This window comes from Oncorhynchus clarkii, chromosome 16 (genome assembly GCF_045791955.1).
Source record: "Oncorhynchus clarkii lewisi isolate Uvic-CL-2024 chromosome 16, UVic_Ocla_1.0, whole genome shotgun sequence".
Classification (NCBI taxonomy): domain Eukaryota; kingdom Metazoa; phylum Chordata; class Actinopteri; order Salmoniformes; family Salmonidae; genus Oncorhynchus; species Oncorhynchus clarkii.
Window position 1 is genome coordinate 71,695,426 of NC_092162.1, and position 24,561 is coordinate 71,719,986.

Below are 24,561 nucleotides of genomic sequence, written 5' to 3' on the forward strand. Positions count from 1 at the left end.
TCCATTTTAAACTATTTTTGCACGTTTACAGGATTGGATGAACAGTGCAGATGATAACCTCCCTCGACAGTTTTTTTTCTCTCGTCAGGCCTCCCCAAAAAGAAAGAAATGGCAGTTTCTAAATCCAGAGGCGAGATTGCCAAACCAGTCAATGAGACAAGTGAAAAGATTCTTCCTTAATTAAGTAGGTTAAAGACACAACCTAGATTCGAGCCAATATCATACGTAGTTAAACATTGTATTACTCAGACCTCGTGAAAGTAACAAATTGACACGTTTTCATATTCATGAAAAAAAACTACTTTATATCGAAGGAATGAATGCCTTTGATTTGACGGCATGCACATGCGCAGTTATACCGAACGAGGAAACAGCCATCCAACGTCACAATTACGTCATCTACAAGCGCGATCGGCGATTTATTTTTATTATTGGAAAATCCGTTTCAGTCTATCTTCATACTGTACTACTTAATGTCTTTGGAAAATAATCCACTAGACGTTTCTTTTTCAACCTACTATTTTAAAGTTGGCCCGCCTCTAATGGAAACAGCGACACCTACTGGCTGATGAAAGGTGTTATTTATAGAGGTCAGGGAGGTGAGTTCAACAGAGAGGTAGATGAGTAAAACGGATTACAGTTTCATGCTGTTTATAAAAAAATCACAACTATCCAACTAATAGAACGTGATTAGACAGATGTTTGCACACGTTTGGACAGCATTTGGTGAGGTAATGGTTGGGTGAAAGATTCGAGAAATGAACAAGCGTCAAACAGCAGATTTTCTGTAGTCCACAAACTACAAATCCCAACCTCTCTCGCCTTGAACAGAAAAGCAAAGCCACACTTGCGCCGTAGGGAAAGAAGTGGATGCGTTGGGGACACAGTAGGGGAAGGGAAAGAGACGAGGCTTTTCAACATAAATGGAGGTTCATCCGTAGCGGTGAGAGAAGAGCAGCTGCAAAAAAATAAAAAAAATACAAGTCAAAATGGCGAAAGAGCAGGAGGTCGAACGCATTGCTAAAACGCTGGACAAAATGGTGCACAAGAAAAACACGGTAAGTTTGAGTTTGCTCGGTGGCAGAAGTCAGGTAGGCTTGGCAGAGCAGGGGTGTTGTGGTGGTCGTGTGATGCCTCTTTGTAGACATCGAACATTCTGGCAAGCTACAGAAATGTTGGCTATTTGTTTTTCAGGGGTTCTGAACTTTAAAACAAACAAAATAAATAACTAGTTGATTGCGCTGTCGACTTGACGTGAAAGTGAATTGTTGCACTTCACTACTACTATGTGTCAGCGTAGGTTGTAATGGCAACATATTGAAACATTGTTGCATTCACGCTGTGTTTTGTTATGAACGGGTGTCCACGCCATTGACACGAAAAGCTGGTTCCGCCCCTCCGTTCTCTTAGTTAAGTCCAAGCATGGCTACTCCGGTTTATCAACTGGGATCGTTTTGATATCTGTATAGGTTCAACTTCAGCGTAGATAATTACATTTGTCGACATTTCCACCTACTACCTATTCTGTTGGCCCTTGCCCGGAGGCGGAACCGAAATATTTAACCTGGAGATAAACTCCCTAAATCCATATGCCACACGGATGACCAGCCATTACAACAACTTTTCCATATCACCATAGGCCAACACAATCCAGTTTTGATGTGTCTTATCATCTAGATTCTAGCCCACTATTTTGTCGGAATAATAACACATGCATATTGTTTGGTAACTAAAAATAGATTGTATACAGCATCCATTCAATTCAACAGGTGTCAATTTTCGCTGTCTCCTTTCTTCACAGGATGGTGCCATCTATCTGCTGAGGGAACTGAAGAGCATGAAGATGTCTCTGGAGACTCTACAGGTAGACCCTGTAGGCCTCTCTGTCTGTACCACCTGAGGAAAATAGTATAGTATTGCCCATAGTTTATACAATACAATGTCTATACAATGTGTCAGTCCAGGATCGTTGTCAGTTGGGGAGGGTCAGACCATAGCTCAAGATGTAAAGTAGGCTACAAAAAAAGTACATTCAGTTATTCCAACTCTCCCCTTAAAAAAATAAATAAAAATGCAATGGCTGTTCACTTAACGTAGGCTGGCTTTAGGACCATGCGGCGCGTCGCTTGGAAGGCAGTTTGTTTTGAATTTGATGTCAGCGTCTGACCGGGTACTTTCACATCGCTGTCGGTATAGGCGGCGCATCCAATGGGCTAAGGGGGAAAATAAGCTTCATCCGAAGAAAATGTAATTAAATGTGCCGAAACAAACAATATAATTGCTTGTGCCTAATACATAAATAAAATAGTTGTAAATACCACACCGGAGAGAATGATTTGGCCACAGAAGACCATTGACTATTCTTTATTTATTTTAAATCTGTGGATTGATTTAAGTGTGACATTTGGGCAGTGAGTTGCAAATAGCCTAGTGATTGTTGAGTTGCAGCTGTCGGTGAAAAGCAGTTCAACAGGTCTAGTCCTATCCTGTATTCCAAAATACAACCAAAGGAAAAACAGTCCAAGAAATAAAATAAAACGCAAATGGCTATTGCTGAGAAGATGAAGAAAAGACTAATCGATCTCTAGTTTAATTTTTACTTTTCAACTCTGAATTGACACCAGCTGAGAGCATCGGCCATATTGGGGCGACAGGGTAGCCTAGTGGTTAGAGCGTTGGGCTACAAATCTTTCGTTCTGCCCCTGAACAAGGCAGTTAACCCACTGTTCCTAGGCCGTCATTGAAAATAAGAATTTGTTCTTTAACTGACTTGCCTAGTTAAATAAAGGTGAATAAATAATAAATAAATATCCCTGGTGAGTGAACATGTTCAGAGTTTTTGGATCATTGGATCAGTACCACTGGAAACATGTATGTTGTTGTTGTTGGGGAAATCATTTCCTCCTCCAGGTTAGATGGATATCATATTGTACAATTTGTATCCCCTTTTTCCATAAATTAGAGGGTTGCATTTAAGACGAGGTGGTTTTCATTGATCTCTGTTTGTCAGGGTCAGCAGGCTACTAATTTGTTTGTCCAACGGGCTCAGAGACGGTTTCTGTCTACAAATCATCAGACTGCTGAACACTTGAACTGGACTGAACACCCGCTTTGATAAAAAAAAGATTCCCTCCTAGAACTTGGCACATATCCACTCACCCACACACACTCGCATCACAACTGCTGCTACCAGACTCGTATTATACTGCTCAGTGTATACACTGCCCCCCCCCCCCCTCATCCCCACCTTACGCATCCCCACCTTCCCTAAAACACGTCTAAATATTAGGCTATAAAATGTACCTTCCTGTATTATACTGATGCTAAAACATTTATTCTACTGAGACATTTACTTCTTTCATTTTCTTGTATTATTTCTTATTGTTGCATTGTCCAGAAGGAACCTGCAAGGAAGCATTTCATTGGACGACGTATAACGTGCCTATCCCGTAGGACTAAGCATTTCATTGGACGATGTATAACGTGCCTATCCCGCAGGACTAAGCATTTCATTGGACGATGTATAACGTGCCTATCCCGTAGGACTAAGCATTTCATTGGGCGATGTATAACGTGCTTATCCCGTAGGACTAAGCATTTCATTGGGCGACGTATAACGTGCTTATCCCGTAGGACTAAGCATTTCATTGGACGATGTATAACGTGCTTATCCCGTAGGACTAAGCATTTCATTGGGCGATGTATAACGTGCTTATCCCGTAGGACTAAGCATTTCATTGGGCGATGTATAACGTGCTTATCCCGTAGGACTAAGCATTTCATTGGACGACGTATAACGTGCCTATCCCGTAGGACTAAGCATTTCATTGGACGATGTATAACGTGCTTATCCCGTAGGACTAAGCATTTCATTGGGCGATGTATAACGTGCTTATCCCGTAGGACTAAGCATTTCATTGGGCGATGTATAACGTGCCTATCCCGTAGGACTAAGCATTTCATTGGGCGATGTATAACGTGCCTATCCCGTAGGACTAAGCATTTCATTGGACGATGTATAACGTGCTTATCCCGTAGGACTAAGCATTTCATTGGGCGATGTATAACGTGCTTATCCCGTAGGACTAAGCATTTCATTGGACGATGTATAACGTGCTTATCCCGTAGGACTAAGCATTTCATTGGACGATGTATAACGTGCCTATCCCGTAGGACTAAGCATTTCATTGGGCGATGTATAACGTGCTTATCCCGTAGGACTAAGCATTTCATTGGGCGACGTATAACGTGCTTATCCCGTAGGACTAAGCATTTCATTGGACGATGTATAACGTGCCTATCCCGTAGGACTAAGCATTTCATTGGGCGATGTATAACGTGCCTATCCCGTAGGACTAAGCATTTCATTGGGCGATGTATAACGTGCTTATCCCGTAGGACTAAGCATTTCATTGGGCGACGTATAACGTGCTTATCCCGTAGGACTAAGCATTTCATTGGGCGACGTATAACGTGCTTATCCCGTAGGACTAAGCATTTCATTGGACGATGTATAACGTGCTTATCCCGTAGGACTAAGCATTTCATTGGGCGATGTATAACGTGCTTATCCCGTAGGACTAAGCATTTCATTGGGCGATGTATAACGTGCTTATCCCGTAGGACTAAGCATTTCATTGGGCGATGTATAACGTGCTTATCCCGTAGGACTAAGCATTTCATTGGGCGATGTATAACGTGCTTATCCCGTAGGACTAAGCATTTCATTGGGCGATGTATAACGTGCTTATCCCGTAGGACTAAGCATTTCATTGGACGATGTATAACGTGCTTATCCCGTAGGACTAAGCATTTCATTGGACGATGTATAACGTGCTTATCCCGTAGGACTAAGCATTTCATTGGACGATGTATAACGTGCTTATCCCGTAGGACTAAGCATTTCATTGGACGATGTATAACGTGCTTATCCCGTAGGACTAAGCATTTCATTGGGCGATGTATAACGTGCTTATCCCGTAGGACTAAGCATTTCATTGGACGATGTATAACGTGCTTATCCCGTAGGACTAAGCATTTCATTGGACGATGTATAACGTGCTTATCCCGTAGGACTAAGCATTTCATTGGACGATGTATAACGTGCTTATCCCGTAGGACTAATGAAACTTGAAACTAGATGCAACCCTTTTAAAAAAATTTTAAAGCAACAATTTTATTGTGGAAAAAAAAAGTGCTTCCCAAAAACTGAATTCGCGCTCCACCTATGGATGTCAGCGTTTTTTGTTTTTGTTTTCCAAATTGTTTTTTAATATGTAATGTAAAAATGCAGTAAATGAGGTAAAACTTCCCAAACAATCGCTGACCGTAATGATTAAAGCTAAGATGCTGTCTGTTAGTCCACCAGGATCGGCATGTCGGTGAACGCTGTGAGGAAGCAGAGTTCAGAGGAAGAGGTCCAGACTCTGGCCAAGTCACTCATCAAGTCCTGGAAGAAACTACTGGGTATGTCTGCTACAGGTCTGCCTCGTACCGCTGTCTTGTCTGACCTGCAGGTCTGCCTCGTACCGCTGTCTTGTCTGACCTGCAGGTCTGCCTCGTACCGCTGTCTTGTCTGACCTGCAGGTCTGCCTCGTACCGCTGTCTTGTCTGACCTGCAGGTCTGCCTCGTACCGCTGTCTTGTCTGACCTGCAGGTGCGATCCACATGTCTGCTCTAGAGAGACCGGAACATTATTATAATAACACAGACTTGAATACAGTAATGAGTTCACTATATAGTTTTAAGACTAAACAGAAAGCCTGTTTCTAAAGAGATAAACACCTGAATGGGAATAATGATATGTTCTCTCTACAGATGGTGCTGAGGGGAAGGCTGCGGAGGAGAAGAGGAGGGAGGGCTCTCCCCTGAGGTCATCAACGTCCAAGGACAGTCCTGGATCCAGCGACCAGAGGTGAGACGTCGTGTCAGTCCTATACCAGAGGTAGTTCAGTGAATAACCTTGTCTGACCTCTGAAGACTTGTGTGAGCTCCCTGAACTAATGCCTAGGCGTTTAGCTCAGCAGGCTAATGTGTAGTCCATGTAGCAGAGGCAGTTCAATGAACTACTCTTGGGTGATGCGTAATCTAGCTTGAGCCCAAAAGGCATGGGTTTGACTCACTCACTCACTCACTCACTCACTCACTCACTCACTCACTCACTCACTCACTCACTCACTCACTCACTCACACATCAAATATGACTTGACAGGTGAACACAGGGGCTACATCTCTCCACATGTCATCAAAGCGTAACATATATGTTGAACGCTGAACGAGTGACCTCAGTTTGTTTTTTGTCAAGTTGTGACGGCGTTTCCTTGCACAGTTAAATTTTCTGTACGTTTCAATTTGGATCCCGCTACGCGGTTAGCCTGAGTTACTGTGACCTCTGCTATCTGTCACGGGATCCTGCCAGACCAAAACATCTGAAGTTGGTTTTCTAAGCTAGCTACTAGCCTGGCTGGTAGTGATCTGTATCAAACTGGCAGGGTTTTCCACAAACAGCCCGTGACAGATAGTAGAGGTCTACATAGAGCCATGACTACATGGAACTCTGTTCCACAGTACTACATAGTCATGACTACATGGAACTCTATTCCACAGTGCTACATAGAGCCATGACTACATGGAACTCTATTCCACAGTACTACATAGAGACATGACTACATGGAACTCTATTCCACAGTACTACATAGAGCCATGACTACATGGAACTCTATTCCACAGTACTACATAGAGTCATGACTACATGGAACTCTATTCCACAGTACTTCATAGAGCCATGACTACGTGGAACTCTATTCCACAGTACTACATAGAGCCATGACTACATGGAACTCTATTCCACAGTACTACATAGAGCCATGACTACATGGAACTCTATTCCACAGTGCTACATAGAGCCATGACTACATGGAACTCTATTCCACAGTACTACATAGAGCCACGACTACATGGAACTCTATTCCACAGTGCTACATAGAGCCATGACTACATGGAACTCTATTCCACAGTACTACATAGAGCCACGACTACATGGAACTCTATTCCACAGTACTACATAGAGCCATGACTACATGGAACTCTATTCCACAGTACTACATAGAGCCATGACTACATTGAACTCTATTCCACAGTACTACATAGTCATGACTACATGGAACTCTATTCCACAGTACTACATAGAGCCATGACTACATGGAACTCTATTCCACAGTACTACATAGAGCCATGACTACATGGAACTCTATTCCACAGTACTACATAGAGCCATGACTACATTGAACTCTATTCCACAGTACTACATAGAGACATGACTACATGGAACTCTATTCCACAGTACTACATAGAGCCATGACTACATGGAACTCTATTCCACAGTACTACATAGAGACATGACTACATGGAACTCTATTCCACATCAGGTAACTGATGCAGCAGTAGAATCAGATTTAAATAATAAAATAAACCCCAGGAAGAGTAGCTGCTGCCTTGACAGGAACTAATGGGGATCCATAATAAACCCCAGGAAGAGTAGATGCTGCCTTGGCAGGAACTAATGAGGATCCATAATAAACCCCAGGAAGAGTAGCTGCTGCCTTGACAGGAACTAATGGGGATCCATAATAAACCCCAGGAAGAGTAGATGCTGCCTTGGCAGGAACTAATGGGGATCCATAATAAACCCCAGGAAGAGTAGCTGCTGCCTTGACAGGAACTAATGGTTGATCCATAATAAACCCCAGGAAGAGTAGCTGCTGCCTTGGCAGGAACTAATGGAGATCCATAATAAACCCCAGGAAGAGTAGATGCTGCCTTGACAGGAACTAATGGGGATCCATAATAAACCCCAGGAAGAGTAGCTGCTGCCTTGACAGGAACTAATGGGGATCCATAATAAACCCCAGGAAGAGTAGCTGCTGCCTTGACAGGAACTAATGGGGATCCCCCAGGAAGAGTAGCTGCTGCCTTGATAAACCCCAGGAAGAGTAGCTGCTGCCTTGACAGGAACTAATGGGGATCCATAATAAACCCCAGGAAGAGTAGCTGCTGCCTTGACAGGAACTAATGGGGATCCATAATAAACCCCAGGAAGAGTAGCTGCTGCCTTGACAGGAACTAATGGGGATCCATAATAAACCCCAGGAAGAGTAGCTGCTGCCTTGAGGAAGAGTAATAAACCCCAGGAAGAGTAGCTGCTGCCTTGGCAGGAACTAATGGAGATCCATAATAAACCCCAGGAAGAGTAGCTGCTGCCTTGACAGGAACTAATGGGGATCCATAATAAATCGAAGAGAAAAATAAGCACACTTATGTTACTGTTTTAGAATAAATGGATCAGGGTCACTCCTAACATGATGTAACATTTTCTTCTCGTCTACCCCAGCAAGAAACTGCCTGAGCCCCCTACGACCCCCACCACCCCTACAACCCCCACCTCTCCAAAGTTCACCTCCTTCCCCGCTGCCCCCGTCACCACTGACAGTGTACGCACCAAGTGCCGAGAGCTGCTGGTGGCTGCCCTGCAGACCGACGGTGAGACAGACCCTACCAAGATGGCCGCCATTATCGGCACATTCTACTGCTGTATAGGTTGATGACTTCAGCAACTCTAGTATTATACATCTCTGGGTGAGACGGAGCCCAATCACAAGGAGGGATCTAAGATATGGGGTGGCTGGAGGGACATATTTTTTTTAAGTACATTATTTGGATGTGTAATTTTTGTTTAAAAAACAAACAAACCGAATGACCACTCTGTTTTCGTATGTCAGATGACCACAAGACCATTGGAGCAGACACTGACAACTTGGCTGCTCAGATTGAGGATTATATCCTTTCGCCTGTTGGCTTGTCGCTGTCTGTGTCTGGTGATGAGGACCAGACAGTGGTGTGGTATCTTTATAGGACTCTGCATGTCTAAGACTTGTCTTACCGTGTGTGTGTGCGTGCAGCGTCGTTCTCCTTCACTCTCCCTGCTTCACGTATCTACCAGGAGTTTAAGTCTACAGACCAGAAGTACAAGTCCAGACTGAGGAGCCGTATCTCCAACCTGAAGGACCAGAAGAACCCGGACCTCCGACGCAACGTCCTCGCTGGAAACATCTCTGCTGACCGTATCGCTAACATGGCTGCTGAGGTACGATTGGGGGGGGGGGGGGGGGGGCATCGCTAACATGGCTGCTGAGGTACGGGGGGGGCGCATCGCTAACATGGCTGCTGAGGTACGATGGGGGGGGCACATCGCTAATATGGCTGCTGAGGTACGATTGGGGGGGGGCGCGCGCATCGCTAACATGGCTGCTGAGGTACGATGGGGGGGCATCGCTAACATGGCTGCTGAGGTATGGGGGGGGCACATCGCTAATATGGCTGCTGAGGTACGATTGGGGGGGGGGGGCGCGCGCATCGCTAACATGGCTGCTGAGGTACGATGGGGGGGCATCGCTAACATGGCTGCTGAGGTATGGGGGGGGGGGGGGCATCGCTAACATGGCTGCTGAGGTATGATGCGGGGTGGCGCATCGCTAACATGGCTGCTGAGGTGGGGGGGGCGCATCGCTAACATGGCTGCTGAGGTACGATGCGGGGTGGCGCATCGCTAACATGGCTGCTGAGGTGGGGGGGGCGCATCGCTAACATGGCTGCTGGGGGCGCATCGCTAACATGGCTGCTGAGGTACGATGCGTGGGGGGGGGGCATCGCTAACATGGCTGCTGAGGTGGGGGGGGCGCATCGCTAACATGGCTGCTGAGGTACGATGCGGGGGGGGGGCGCATCGCTAACATGGCTGCTGAGGTACGATGCGGGGGGGGGCGCATCGCTAACATGGCTGCTGAGGTACGATGCGGGGGGGGCGCATCGCTAACATGGCTGCTGAGGTACGATGCGGGGGGGGGGGCGCATCGCTAACATGGCTGCTGAGGTACGATGCGGGGGGGGGCGCATCGCTAACATGGCTGCTGAGGTACGATGCGGGGGGGCGCATCGCTAACATGGCTGCTGAGGTACGATGCGGGGGGGGGGGGGGGGGGGGGCGCATCGCTAACATGGCTGCTGAGGTACGATGCGGGGGGGGGCGCATCGCTAACATGGCTGCTGAAGTACGATGTGGGGCGAGGGGGGGGGTCTGTGTGTTTCATGTTTTGACCATGAACTCCATACAGTTGAAATATGTCCCAAGGTTGACTCTAAAAATAGCATGTTTGTGCGCGCTTCACATCTGACACTGAGACGATTCTGTAAGGTCAATTCTCTGTGTGTACCAACCAGGAGATGGCGAGCGCGGAGCTGAAGGAGATGAGGAAGGCTTTGACCAAGGACGCCATCAGAGAGCACCAGCTGTCTAAAGTGGGCGGGACCGAGACGGACATGTTTCAATGTGGCAAATGCAGGGGCAAGAACTGCACCTATACACAGGTACTGACATAGTGAACTGCAAGTACACACAGGTACCGACATAGTGAACTGCACCTACACACAGGTACCGACATAGTGAACTGCACCTACACACACAGGTACTGACATAGTGAACTGCACCTACACACACAGGTACTGACATAGTGAACTGCACCTACACACAGGTACCGACATACTGAACTGCACCTACACACAGGTACTGACATAGTGAACTGGACCTCTACACAGGTACTGACATAGTGAACTGCACCTACACACAGGTACTGACATGGTGAACTGGACCTCTACACAGGTACTGACATAGTGAACTGGACCTCTACACAGGTACTGACATAGTGAACTGGACCTCTACACAGGTACTGACATAGTGAACTGGACCTCTACACAGGTACTGACATAGTGAACTGGACCTCTACACAGGTACTGACATAGTGAACTGGACCTCTACACAGGTACTGACATAGTGAACTGGACCTCTACACAGGTACTGACATAGTGAACTGGACCTCTACACAGGTACTGACATAGTGAACTGGACCTCTACACAGGTACTGACATAGTGAACTGGACCTCTACACAGGTACTGACATAGTGAACTGGACCTCTACACAGGTACTGACATGGTGAACTCTAGTCAGTGCAGTGTAGTTTCCCCCTGGGGTAAAATCCCATGTTGTCAGTGCAGTGTAGTTTCCCCCTGGGGTAAAATCCCATGTTGTCAGTGCAGTGTAGTTTCCCCCTGGGGTAAAATCCCATGTTGTCAGTGCAGTGTAGTTCCCCCCTGGGGTAAAATCCCATGTTGTCAGTGCAGTGTAGTTCCCCCCTGGGGTAAAATCCCATGTTGTCAGTGCAGTGTAGTTTCCCCCTGGGGTAAAATCCCATGTTGTCAGTGCAGTGTAGTTTCCCCCTGGGGTAAAATCCCATGTTGTCAGTGCAGTGTAGTTTCCCCCTGTAAAATCCCATGTTGTCAGTGCAGTGTAGTTCCCCCCTGGGGTAAAATCCCATGTTGTCAGTGCAGTGTAGTTCCCCCCTGGGGTAAAATCCCATGTTGTCAGTGTAGTTCCCCCCTGGGTTAAATCCCATGTTGTCAGTGCAGTGTAGTTTCCCCCTGGGGTAAAATCCCATGTTGTCAGTGCAGTGTAGTTTCCCCCTGGGGTAAAATCCCATGTTGTCAGTGCAGTGTAGTTTCACCCTGGGGTAAAATCCCATGTTGTCAGTGCAGTGTAGTTTCCCCCTGGGGTAAAATCCCATGTTGTCAGTGCAGTGTAGTTTCCCCCTGGGGTAAAATCCCATGTTGTCAGTGCAGTGTTTTTCCCCCCTGGGGTAAAATCCGAGAGAGAGAGAGACTTAGGTTCGACCATTAAAACTCGTTTTTCAACCTCTCCAGTCGGTTAGGACATCTACTTTGTGCATGACACAAGTAATTGGAGGTGTACCTGAATGAATGGATCTATTTCAAGGCCTACCTTCAAACTCAGTGCCAAGACCTCAGGAAAAAAAATTGTAAACCTCCATAAGTCTGGTTCATCCTTGGGAGCAATTTCCAAACGCCTGAAGGTACCACGTTCATCTGTACAAACAATAGTACTCAAGTATAAACACAATGGGACCACGCAGCCGTCATACCGGTCAGGAAGGAGACACGTTCTGTCTCCTAGAGATGAACGTACTTCGGTGCAAAAAGTGCAAATCAATCCCAGAACAACAGCAAAGGACCTTGTGAAGATGCTGGAGGAAACAGGTACAAAAGTATCCATATCCACAGTAAAACGAGTCCTATATCGACATAACCTGAAAGGCCGCTCAGCAAGGAAGAAACCACTGCTCCAAAACCACCATAAAAAAGCCAGACTATGGTTTACAACTGCACATGGGGACAAAGATTGTACTTTTTGGAGAAATGTCCTCTGGTCTGATGAAACAAAAGTAGAACTGTTTGGCCATAATGCCCATCGTTATGTCTGGAGGAAAAAGGGGAGGCTTGCAAGCCGAAGAACACTATCCCAACCGTGAAGCACGGGGGTGGCAGCATCATGTTGTGGGGGTGCTTTGCTGCAGAAGGGACTGGTGCACTTCACAATATAGATGGCATCATGAGGAATGAAAATGATGTGGATATATTGAATCAACTTCTCAAGACGTCAGTCAGGAAGTGAAAGCTTGGTTCCAAATGGGTCTTCCAAATGGACAATGACCCCAAGCATACTTCCAAAGTTGTGGCAAAATGGCTTAAGGACAACAAAGTCAAGGTATTGGAGTGGCCATCACGAAGCCCTGATCTCAATCCTATAGAAAATTTGTGCGAGCAAGGAGGCCTACAAACCTGATCCAGTTACACCAGCTCTGTCAGGAGGAATGGGTCAAAATTCACCCAATTTATTGTGGGAAGCTTGTGGAAGGCTACCCGAAACATTTGACCCAAGTTCAACAATTTAAAGGCAATGCTACCAAATACTAATTGAGTGTATGTAAACTTCTGACCCACTGGGAATGTGATGAAAGAAATAAAAGCTGAAATAAATCACTCTACTATTATTCTGACATTTCACATTCTTAAATTAAAGTGGTGATCCTAACTGACCTAAAACCGGGAATATTTACTTGGATTAAATGTCAGGAATTGTGAAAAACTGAGTTTAAATGTATTTGGCCAAGGTGTATGTAAACTTCAACTGTACATGCTGTCTCTCCCTGTGTTTTGTAGGTGCAGACGCGCAGTGCTGATGAGCCCATGACCACCTTTGTACTGTGCAACGGCTGTGGCAACCGCTGGAAGGTAGGCTGTGTACCCAGATCACTGTCTGGTAACATTCCTGGGATAATTCGTTTTTATCTATGCTTCATTTGAATATCAAAGAAAATAGTTAGCAACTATATTAGACTACTGCCCAGGTTTGATGCCCTGCTCCCTAGCTTGGTGGGCCCGGCTCCCTAGCTTGGTGGGCCAGGCTCCCTAGCTTGGTGGGCCAGGCTCCCTAGCTTGGTGGGCCAGGCTCCCTAGCTTGGTGGGCCAGGCTCCCTAGCTTGGTGGGCCAGGCTCCCTAGCTTGGTGGGCCAGGCTCCCTAGCTTGGTGGGCCAGGCTCCCTAGCTTGGTGGGCCAGGCTCCCTAGCTTGGTGGGCCAGGCTCCCTAGCTTGGTGGGCCAGGCTCCCTAGCTTGGTGGGCCAGGCTCCCTAGCTTGGTGGGCCCGGCTCCCTAGCTTGGTGGGCCCGGCTCCCTAGCTTGGTGGGCCCGGCTCCCTAGCTTGGTGGGCCCGGCTCCCTAGCTTGGTGGGCCCGGCTCCCTAGCTTGGTGGGCCAGGCTCCCTAGCTTGGTGGGCCAGGCTCCCTAGCTTGGTGGGCCAGGCTCCCTAGCTTGGTGGGCCAGGCTCCCTAGCTTGGTGGGCCAGGCTCCCTAGCTTGGTGGGCCCGGCTCCCTAGCTTGGTGGGCCCGCCTCCCTAGCTTGGTGGGGCCCGCCTCCCTAGCTTGGTGGGCCCCGCTCCCTAGCTTGGTGGGCCCCGCTCCCTAGCTTGGTGGGCCCCGCTCCCTAGCTTGGTGGGCCCCGCTCCCTAGCTTGGTGGGCCCGGCTCCCTAGCTTGGTGGGCCCGGCTCCCTAGCTTGGTGGGCCCGGCTCCCTAGCTTGGTGGGCCCGGCTCCCTAGCTTGGTGGGCCCGGCTCCCTAGCTTGGTGGGCCCGGCTCCCTAGCTTGGTGGGCCCGGCTCCCTAGCTTGGTGGGCCAGGCTCCCTAGCTTGGTGGGCCCGCCTCCCTAGCTTGGTGGGCCCTGCTCCCTAGCTTGGTGGGCCAGGCTCCCTAGCTTGGTGGGCCCTGCTCCCTAGCTTGGTGGGCCAGGCTCCCTAGCTTGGTGGGCCAGGCTCCCTGGCTTGGTGGGCCAGGCTCCCTAGCTTGGTGGGCCCGGCTCCCTAGCTTGGTGGGCCCGGCTCCCTAGCTTGGTGGGCCCGGCTCCCTAGCTTGGTGGGCCCGGCTCCCTAGCTTGGTGGGCCCGGCTCCCTAGCTTGGTGGGCCCGGCTCCCTAGCTTGGTGGGCCCGGCTCCCTAGCTTGGTGGGCCCGGCTCCCTAGCTTGGTGGGCCCCGCTCCCTAGCTTGGTGGGCCCGGCTCCCTAGCTTGGTGGGCCCGGCTCCCTAGCTTGGTGGGCCCGCCTCCCTAGCTTGGTGGGCCCGGCTCCCTAGCTTCTATGTACTTCTGTAGATCTTAAATGATTTGAACGGTATAAGTAGTATGCTGGTTCACCTTTCTGATTTGGTGAGGTGGAGAATTGCACCATAGTGCTTCCACTTGTCCAGTCCTGTCAGATCTGCAGCCATGTGTATAAGGGTAGAGACCAGTGGTTTGCCTGATCAGAAGTTACCTAATCCTGACTTGGTTGTGAGATGTAAATACGGGCTAGAAGGTAAGGGAACATGGTGCGCTTTTTATGGCTTGGCTGCTCAGTACTCCTGCAGTACCACAGTGTCACCACAAGATGGCAGCAGACATTGTCAAGCACTTGCTGACTTTACTGGTGCTACTGTGGTGGTAACCATCCCGACTTCTTCTAATGATGTTATACGTTCTCTCACATCCAGTATAATACAACACACCTACCAGACACGTTTGTTGTTGTTGTCGTCATGTACCCTCCATATTTGAGTTATTTTAACAGACACTCTTACCCAGAGTGACTTTCAATCAGTGTGTTGAACTAAAGTAAATCAACCACATGGCATGATCATTGCAAGTCAAATTTTTACCACTTTGTCTCCCTCCTCCCCAGTTCTGTTGAGGAGAAGATATTCTGGATTTGCTAGTAGAAGAGCTGACCTGGATGAAGAAATAAACCTGGACCTAATTTTGTTACAACTGCAGACTGGTTTTTGTGCTTTTTTTTTTTTTTGATACCTTATTTTTTTTTACATTTAACTCATAAATCTGTAGAAAATATTTTGCCATTTTGATTTAATATCCTTTTTTTAGCCTGGGTGCCTTTTCTGGTTCTGTTCACTTGCCTCAACCTCTTATGGAATGTCATGTTTGGTTTGACAACAGGTTGGCAAGAGCACAAACTGCTCTGGGACCAGGCCGAAGTTGAACACTTGCTCTTAAAACAACATTTTGGTTTGCTGTTCATTAGTTGAAGCTCTATCTTACTAAAAAAAAAAATCTTAATTTTGGGGGGGGGGCGGGTGCCTTTCTTTGCCCCTCTGTGCCACAAATGATAATTTTACTGTTAGTTCTATACACTTGCTGTATTTAGTGTTTATACACTCTTAGCATAAGTCCCAAATGCCACCCTATTCCCTGTAGTGCACTATAAAGGGAATGAGGTACCATTTGGATACGTACTTGCTGTATATAGAACAAGCCGTTGTTTCACTTTATTCTGAATCTACAGTCTTACTAATTCAGTACCACTCAAACTCTGAAATGGACGAATATGGAATCATGTAGTAACCAAAAAAATAAAGTGTTCAACAAATCAAAATAGTTTTTTTTAATTTATTTTTTTAGATTCTTCAAAGTAGCCTTGATGACAGCTTTTGCACACTCTTGGCATTCTCTCAACCAGCTTCATGAGGTAGTCACCTGGAATGCATTTCAATTAACAGGTGTGCCTTGTTAATTTGGTTAAAAACCCTTGAATGAGTAGGAGTGTTCAATCTTTCGACTGGTACTGTATAAATAAAATACACAGGTTCTTAGTTCTGTTTTGATTCTTCCATAAACAAATGAGAGAAACAGGAGGATATGCTAGAAGATATAGAATGATAAAGGTTTAAGGAGGACAGTCTCTCCTCTTTTCCTTCTCTGCTTGAACGTTACTAAAAGGTTAGCAGAGTACTAGAGAAGTAGCCTGATATCCAAATAGAGTTTGCTACTTTTTCTCCTTTCTGTTAAAACAATTATAAAATGTAGTTCAGACTACTGGAGTAAAATAGCCTCCTGACAAACTATCGACTGGTTGGAAAAGTTTTGTGGAAAGAGACTAGGGGGAGGGGTCCTGGTGAGTTCTTGTTAACACTGGGCTTATCAACCCGCTCAGTTCACTAGCCAAACATTGTTTTTAACGTTACAAATACAGACGTCATGAATAGAGCAGACCATGATTCCTTGTTGTTAAACATGTTTGTTCTACAACTTGTCCTGCTGAACACACCTGTTATGCACAACAGGTGAAAGACCCATTTTAAAATTCTATCGTCATGACAATGTTTTCTGTGGGGGGAGGGGAGGAAGCCAATTTCATTTGACTTCTTAATGCCTGAGAACACACCCTCCATATAAACTATTTGGCAGAACTAGAGATATACTTTCCAAAAGTTGATGTACTTTTCCCATCACGTCCCACTGGATCAACTGAAAGTTTGCTGTGGAGAAGAAGGAAAAAAACTCACAAAGAGGAACAAATTGCTAGCCAATTCACCTGCCTTGTTATCCATTACTTCTCAGCTCCTTTCCATGACACTTACTAGGTTCTCCTAAAAGTCTCTTCTGTTGACCTCATTGATGAAAACTAACTGTAATGAACATCTATAAATGACTAAATACTGTAGAGATCATTATGAGGTAGTCCTACCGTAATGTAACGGTACAGAGCCATCTCTCCTCAGCCGAGCTGATTTAAGTCTAAAGAGCTGCAAGACTAGATGCTTAATTACTGTAGTCGGATTATGGTTCAGTGGATATATTCAGACTGACCATGTCTCTGTGGTGAAGTATTCAGCCCATTTATCTCTCTGGCAGGTAACATTTTAACCCCCTCTCTCTGGCAGGTAACATATTAACCCCCTCTCTCTAGCAGGTAACATATTAACCCCCTCTCGGTCCTATTCAGCCCCTCTCTCCATCTGTCTCCATCCCTCAGTCTCTCTCAATTCAATTTAAGGGCTTTATTGTCATGGGAACCATATGTTAAAATATTTAAATCAAGTGAAATAGATGATTAAAAATGAACAGTAAACATTACACTCACAGAAGTTCCAAAAGAATAAAGACATTTCAAATATCATATTATGTATATTTACAGTGTTGTAATGATATGCAAATGATATGCAAAAGTTAAAGTACAAAAGGAAAAATAAATCAACATAAATATGGGTTGCATTTACAGTGGTGTTTGTTCGTCACTGGTTGCCCTACGTTGTACACGGATGATTTGTTTTGCAGAATTCTGCGTGCAGAGTCTCAATTTGGTGTTTGTCCCATTTTGTGAATTCTTGGTTGGTGAACTGGACCCCAGACCTCACAACCATAAAGGGCAATGGGTTCTATAACTGATTCAAGTATTTTTAGCCAGGTCCTAATTGATGTTTCAAATGTTATGTTCCTTTTGATGGCGTTGAAGGCCCTTCTTGCCTCGTCTCTCAAATCGCTCACAGCTTTTTGGAAGTTACCTGTGGTGCTGATGTTTAGGCCGAGGTATGTATGTATAGTTTTTGGTGTGCTCTAGGGCAACCGTATCTAGATGGAATTTGTTTTTGTGGTCCTGGTGACTGGACCTTTTTTAGAACACCATTATTTTTGTCTTGGTGAGATTTACTGTCAGGGCTCAGGTCTGTCAGGGCCCAGGTCTGTCAGGGCCCAGGTCTGTCAGGGCCCAGGTCTGACAGAATCTGTGCAGAAGATCTTGGTGCTGCTCTAGGCCCTCCTTGGTTGGTGACAGAAGCACCAGATCATCAGTAGACATTTGACTTCAGATTCTAGTAGGGTGAGGCTGGGTGCTGCAGACTGTTCTAGTGCCCTCGCCAATACCTTGATATGTATGTTGAAGAGGGTGGGGCTTAAGCTGCATCCCTGTCTCAACCCCGGCCCCGTGGGAAGAAATTCGTTTTTTTTTGCCAATTTTAATCGCACACTTGTTGTTTGTTTCAGTTGTGTAGCAGGTCCTGAAAGCTTTTTTTGAAATCAACAGAGAAGGCTTTGCTTTTGTTTTGTCTTGTTTGTTTGTCAATTAGGGTGTGCAGGTTGAATACGTGGTCTGTCGTATGGTAATTTGGTAAAAAGCCAATTTAACATGTGCTCAGTACATTGTTTTCGCTGAGGAAATGTACGAGTCTGCTGTTAATGATAATGCAGAAGATTTTCCCAAGGTTGCTGTTGACGTAATTCCCACGGTAGTTATTGGGGTCAAATTTTGTCTCCACTTTTGTGGATTGGGGTGATCAGTCCTTTGTTCCAAATACTGGGGAAGATGCCAGAGCTAAGGATGATGTTAAAGAGTTTAAGTATAGCCATTTGGAATTTGTGGTCTGTATATTTTATCATTTAATTTAGGATACCATCAACCCCACAAGACTTTTTGGGTTGGAGGGTGTGTATTTTGTTCTGCAGTTCATCCAATGTAATTGGAGAATCCAGTAGGTTCTGGTAGTCTTTAATTATTGATTCAAATGTTTGTATTTGATGTAAACTCTTCAAAATAAGAAACGTCCTGTGAGATGTTACCCCACTCTTCCACCAAGGCACCTGCAAGTTCCCAGACATTTCTGGGGGAATGGCCCTAGCCCTCTCCCTCCAATCCAACAGGTCCCAGACGTGCTCAATGGGATTCCGATCCGGGCTCTTCGCTGGCCATAGCAGGACACTGACATTCCTTGCAGGAAATCACACACAGGACGAGCAGTATGGCGGGTGGCATTGTCATGCTGGAGGGTTATTTAAGAATGAGTCTGCAGGAAGGGTACCACATGAGGGAGGAGGATGTCTTCCCTGTAACGCACAGCGTTGAGATTGTCTGCAATGACAACAAGCTCAGTCCGATGATGCTGTGACACACCGCCCCAGACCATGACGGACCCTCCAAATCGATCCCGCTCCAGAGTACAGGCCTCGTGTAACTCTCATCCCTTTGACGATAAACGCGAATCCGACCATCACCCCTGGTGAGACAAAACCGCGACTCGTCAGAGAAGAGCACTCTTTGCCAGTCCTGTCTGATCCGGCGACGGTGAGTTTGCGACCATAGGTGACGTTGTTGCCAGTGGTGTCTGGTGAGGACCTGCCTTTCAATCCAGCCTCTCTCAGTTTATTGCGGACAGTCTGAGTACTGATGGAGGGATTATGTGTTCCTGGTGTAACTTGGGCAGTTGTCACCATCCTGTACCTGTCTGTCCATCCTGTCTCCCTGTAGCGCGGTCTTATGCATCTCACAGTACGGACATTGCAATTTATTGCTGTCCTCATTTATCCGCTGTCCTCATGCCTCCTTGCAGCATGCTCAAGGCACGTTCACACAGATGAGCAGGGACCCTGGGCATCTTTCTTTTGGTGTTTTTCAGTCAGTTGAAAGTTCTCTTTAGTGTCCTAAATTTTCATAACTGTGACCTTGATTGCCTACCGTCTGTAAGCTGTTAGTGTCTTAACGACCGTTCCACAGGTGCATGTTCGTTAATTGTTTATGGTTCATTGAACAAGCATTGGAAAACAGTGTTCAAACCCTTTACAATGAAGATCTGTGAAGTTATTTGGATTTTTACGAATTATCTTTGAAAGACAGGGTCCTGAAAAAGGTATGTTTATTATTTTGCTGAGCTTACATGTTTTTGCCGTTTCTTTGTTTAGGGCCAAAAAGTGATTTATCCATACATATCGTTTTGAGTAGATAATTCTTTGTGTTGTTTGTTTAGAGTTTTAACATTTTTCCAGAAGTGGTTATATTCTATGGATTCTTCAATTACAATGTAGGTAATGTGGGTTCTGGTCGTCTTTAATAGTTGATTCTAACATTTGTATTTGATCATGTATATGTTTTTGCTCTTTATTCTTTGTTATAGAGCCAAAAAGATTTGAGAAGTGGGTTATCCATACATCTCCATTTTGGATAGATAATTCTTCGTGTTGTTGTTTGTTTAGTGTTTTCCAATTTTCCCAGAAGTGGTTAGAGTCTATGGATTCTTCAATTACATTGAGCTGATTTCTGACATGCTGTTCCTTCTTTTTCCGTAGTGTATTTCTGTATTGTTTTAGTGATTCACCATAGTGAAGGCGTAGACTCAGGTTTTCTGGGTCTCTACGTTTTTGGTTAGACAGGTTTCTCAATTTCTTTCTTAGGTTTTTATGTTTTGCATTCTTCATCAAACCATTTGTCATTGTTGTTAATTTTCTTAGATTGTCTGCTTGAAGTGTTTAGATTTGATAGGGAAGCTGAGAGGTCAAATATACTGTTTAGATTAGATAGGGAAGCTGAGAGGTCAAATATACTGTTTAGATTTGATAGGGAAGCTGAGAGGTCAAATATACTGTTCAGGTTTTCTACTGCCAAGTTTACACCTTCACTATTACAGTGGAACGTTTTGTCCAGGAAGTTGTCTAAAAGGGATTGAATTTGATGTTGCCTAATAGCTTTTTGATCGATTCTCTCTCCATCTCGCTCTCCCACAGCCCCTCTCCCCCTCTCTCTTGTGACAGGCAACCTCTATCTGTTGAGATCACTACTGAATGTGAGGTCCATGCTATAGGTTACTGTATGATGAGGTCACTATTGAATGAGGCCCATGCTATAGATTACTGTATGTTGAGGTCACTATTGTATGAGGTCCATGCTATAGGTTACTGTATGTTGAGGTCACTATTGTATGAGGCCCATGCTATAGGTTACTGTATGTTGAGGTCACTATTGTATGAGGCCCATGCTATAGGTTACTGTATGTTGAGGTCACTATTGAATGAGGCCCATGCTATAGATTACTGTATGTTGAGGTCACTATTGAATGAGGCCCATGCTATAGGTTATTGTATGATGAGGTCACTGTTGAATGAGGCCCATGCTATAGATTACTGTAAAGGGGAAGATGGGTGACACCTGGAGGGGGGTGGAGACAAGCACAAAGACAGGTGAAACAGGTCAGGGAGTGACACTTGACATTCTCTCAACCAGCTTCATGAGGAATTATTTTCCAACAGTCTTGAAGGAGTTCCCACATATGCTGAGCACTTGTTGGCTGCTTTTACTTCACTCATCTCAATTGGGTTGAGGTCAGGTGATTGTGGAGGCCAGGTCATTTGATGCAGCACTCCATCACTCAGCCTGGAGGTGTGTTGGGTCATTGTCCTGTTAATAAACAAATGATAGTCCCACTAAGCGCAAACCAGATGGGATGGTGTATCGCTGCAGAATGCTTTGGAATCCATGCCTTCAATTCTAAATAAATCACTGACAGTGTCCCCAGCAAAGCACCCGGCAGGGTAGCCTAGTGGTTAGAGAGTTGGACTAGGAACCGGAAGGTTGCAAGTTCAAACCCCCGAGCTGACAAGGTATAAATCTGTCGTTCTGCCCCTGAACAGGCAGTTAACCCACTGTTCCTAGGCCGTCATTGAAAATAAGAATTTGTTCTTAACTGACTTGCCTGGTTAAATAAAGGTAAAATTAAAATAAAAAAAACACCTCCTCCATGCTTCACGGTGGGAACCACACATGCGGAGATCATCCGTTCACCTACTCTACATCTCACAAAGACTTGGCGGTTGGAACCAAAAATCTCAAATTTGGACTCATCAGACTAAATCACCAGGAGCAAACTACCTGCCCTCCAGGACACCTACACCACTGGATGTCACAGGAAGGCCAAAAAGATCATCAAGGACAACAACCACCCGGGCCACTGCCTGTTCACCCCGCTACCATCCAGATGGCGAGGTCAGTACAGGTGCATCAGAGCTGGAACCGAGAGACTGAAAAACAGCTTCAAGGCCATCAGACCGTAAACAGCCGTCACTAACACAGAGAGGCGGCTGCCTACATACAGACTTGAAATCACTGGCCACTTTAATAAATAGTCACTAGTCACTTTAATAATGTTTACATATCTTGCATTTCTCATCTCATACTGTATTATCTACTGTATCTTAGTCTATGCTGCTCTGACATTGCTCGTCCATATATTATATATTCCTAATTCCTTTACTTAGATTTGTGTGTTGGGTATATGTTGTGAAATTGTTAGATATTACTGCACTGTTGGAGCGAGAAGCACAAGCATTTCGCTACACCTGCAATAACATCTGCTAAACATGTGACCAATAATTGTTGATTTGAACAGTTGATGTTGAGATGTGTATTTTACTTGAACTCTGTGAAGAATGTATTTGTCTAAGGTCTAATCTAAGGTGCAATTAGATTTATCTTCTTAAACTTATCTTCTGCAGCAGAGGTAACTCTGGGTCTTCCTTTCCTGTGGCGTTCCTCATGAGAGCCAGTTTCATCATAGCGCTTGATGGTTTTTGCGACCGCGCTTGAAGAAACTTTCAAAGTTCTTGACATTTTATGGATTGACTGACCTTCATGTGTTAAAGTAATGATGGACTGTCATTTCTCTTTGCTTATTTGAGCTGTTCTTGCCATAACATGAACTTGGTCTTTTACCAAATAGGGCCGTCTTCTGTTTACCACCCCTACCTTGTCACAACACAACTGATTGGCTCAAACGCATTAAGAAGGAAAGAAATTCCACAAATGATCTTTTAACAAGGCACACCTGTTAATTGAAATGCATTCCAGGTGACTACCTCATGCAGCTGGTTGAGAGAATGCCAAGAGTGTGCAACGCAGTCATCAATGCAAATATAAAATATATTTTGATTTGTTTAACACTTTGTTGGTTACTACATGATTCCATGTTATTTCATAGTTTTGATGTCTTCACTATTATTCTACAATGTAGAAAATAGTAAAAAATAAATAAAGAAAAAACCTTGAATGAGTAGGCGTGTCCAAACTTTGGACTGGTACTGCGTAGTGCCCAGTGTCTTGAGAACAGGGACATCAGCTGCAGGCATCATCTTTCACCAACCTGCTCCTTCAAAGCCACATTTTCTTGCGGCTCCAATCAAGTCCATCTGCAGTGATGCAACATCTACCCATCTGAAGATCCGTTTTGTGTCTTCTTCTCCTTATTTGGGGGTTTCTGAGCAGCAGCAGTTCTCTTCCAACCGTGATGTCATCAAAGCGAGCCTTGACGTTCATCAGCTTCTGGATGTAATGAACATCTTTGTCTCCCTGCTTTGCACCAGAAGATATGGGAAGTGGGCAAGTTCTCTCTAGAGATTATTCTTGAAAAGCTCCCTATTTCTTCTGGAAAGCCCAGACTGCTGTTATCGTATCACTGTTGTCCCGTCCCTGCAGCTCAACGTTCAGTTGATTTAAGATGTGATGTAATGTCTGTCAAAAAATCCAACTGTTTCCATCTTCTCCTCATCTTCCAAAAACTCAGAAGACTGGAGTTACCTTGTGACTCTTTTGTCCTGAATGTCCCAGAAGCATTCCAAAACCTTTGCTGAGCCATTAAATGACTACTACTGTACGACAATGTCAGATGTCAAAACTAGCATTGGCCTCGGTCAGAAAGCCTCGTAGCAGGCGGTGTTGTAGGGATGATGATGCCCTCAAAAAAAGTTGATCAGTTTCATCATCGTTGTCATGACCTCAGAATACTCTTTTCCCCAGACCGACACACAGGACAGATTGATGTCAAGTCAGGGTGGTCCTCTTTCAAACGTGCAGCCAGCCCTCTTCCTGTCATGTCTGGACTTCCATCTGTGGTGATGGAGAACACTGACTTCAGATCTCTCCCCCTTTTTGTCAGCACCTTTGATGTCCTCATTGATATCCTGTCCCCTGTGTGTGTGTGTTTCTGGATGTGTTAAGCCCAACAGCTCCTCACAGAATCTAAGGGGTCAAATACTTATTTCCCTCATTAAAATGCAAATCAATTTATATCATTTTTGACATGTTTTTTTTCTGGATTTTTTTGTTGTTATTCTGTCTCTCACTGTTCAAATAAACCTACCATTAAAATTATAGACGGATCATTTCTTTGTCAGTGGGAAAACGTACAAAATCAGCAGGGGATCAAATACTTTTCCCCCCTCGCTGTATCTCAACACCATCCATTTCTATTTGACATATGTTTTAACTGTGCTGTGATGTTTCACAAGAAGTACTGAACCTTTCTATTCTCACAGTTTCTACAGATTGTAAATTAAAGATGAAATGTTTTGCTAAAATTACTATTATATTATTGATAGATTGACTATCACTTTTCAAATCACCCACTATTGTTATATGCCGAGTTAGCTCCAGGTACATGTTGCAATTCCTCAGCCATTCCTGGACCGGTGACCAAAAACAAGCTACATATGGACAGTACCAAAACATATGATCTAATGA

The 24,561-nt window shown here is 45.3% G+C and overlaps 1 protein-coding gene across 1 annotated transcript; it reads left to right on the forward strand.

The window, feature by feature from the left end:
* The first annotated feature begins 573 nt into the window (after positions 1-573).
* Positions 574-15,882, forward strand: LOC139369003 (transcription elongation factor A (SII), 2). The gene is made up of 10 exons (XM_071108562.1): positions 574-1,058; positions 1,802-1,864; positions 5,361-5,466; positions 5,818-5,914; positions 8,390-8,538; positions 8,778-8,834; positions 8,988-9,142; positions 10,276-10,422; positions 13,127-13,198; positions 15,175-15,882. Exons 1-10 carry the CDS (start codon positions 990-992, stop codon positions 15,181-15,183), a joined length of 924 nt encoding a protein of 307 aa, XP_070964663.1. The 5' UTR covers positions 574-989; the 3' UTR covers positions 15,184-15,882.
* The last annotated feature ends 8,679 nt before the right edge of the window (positions 15,883-24,561 follow it).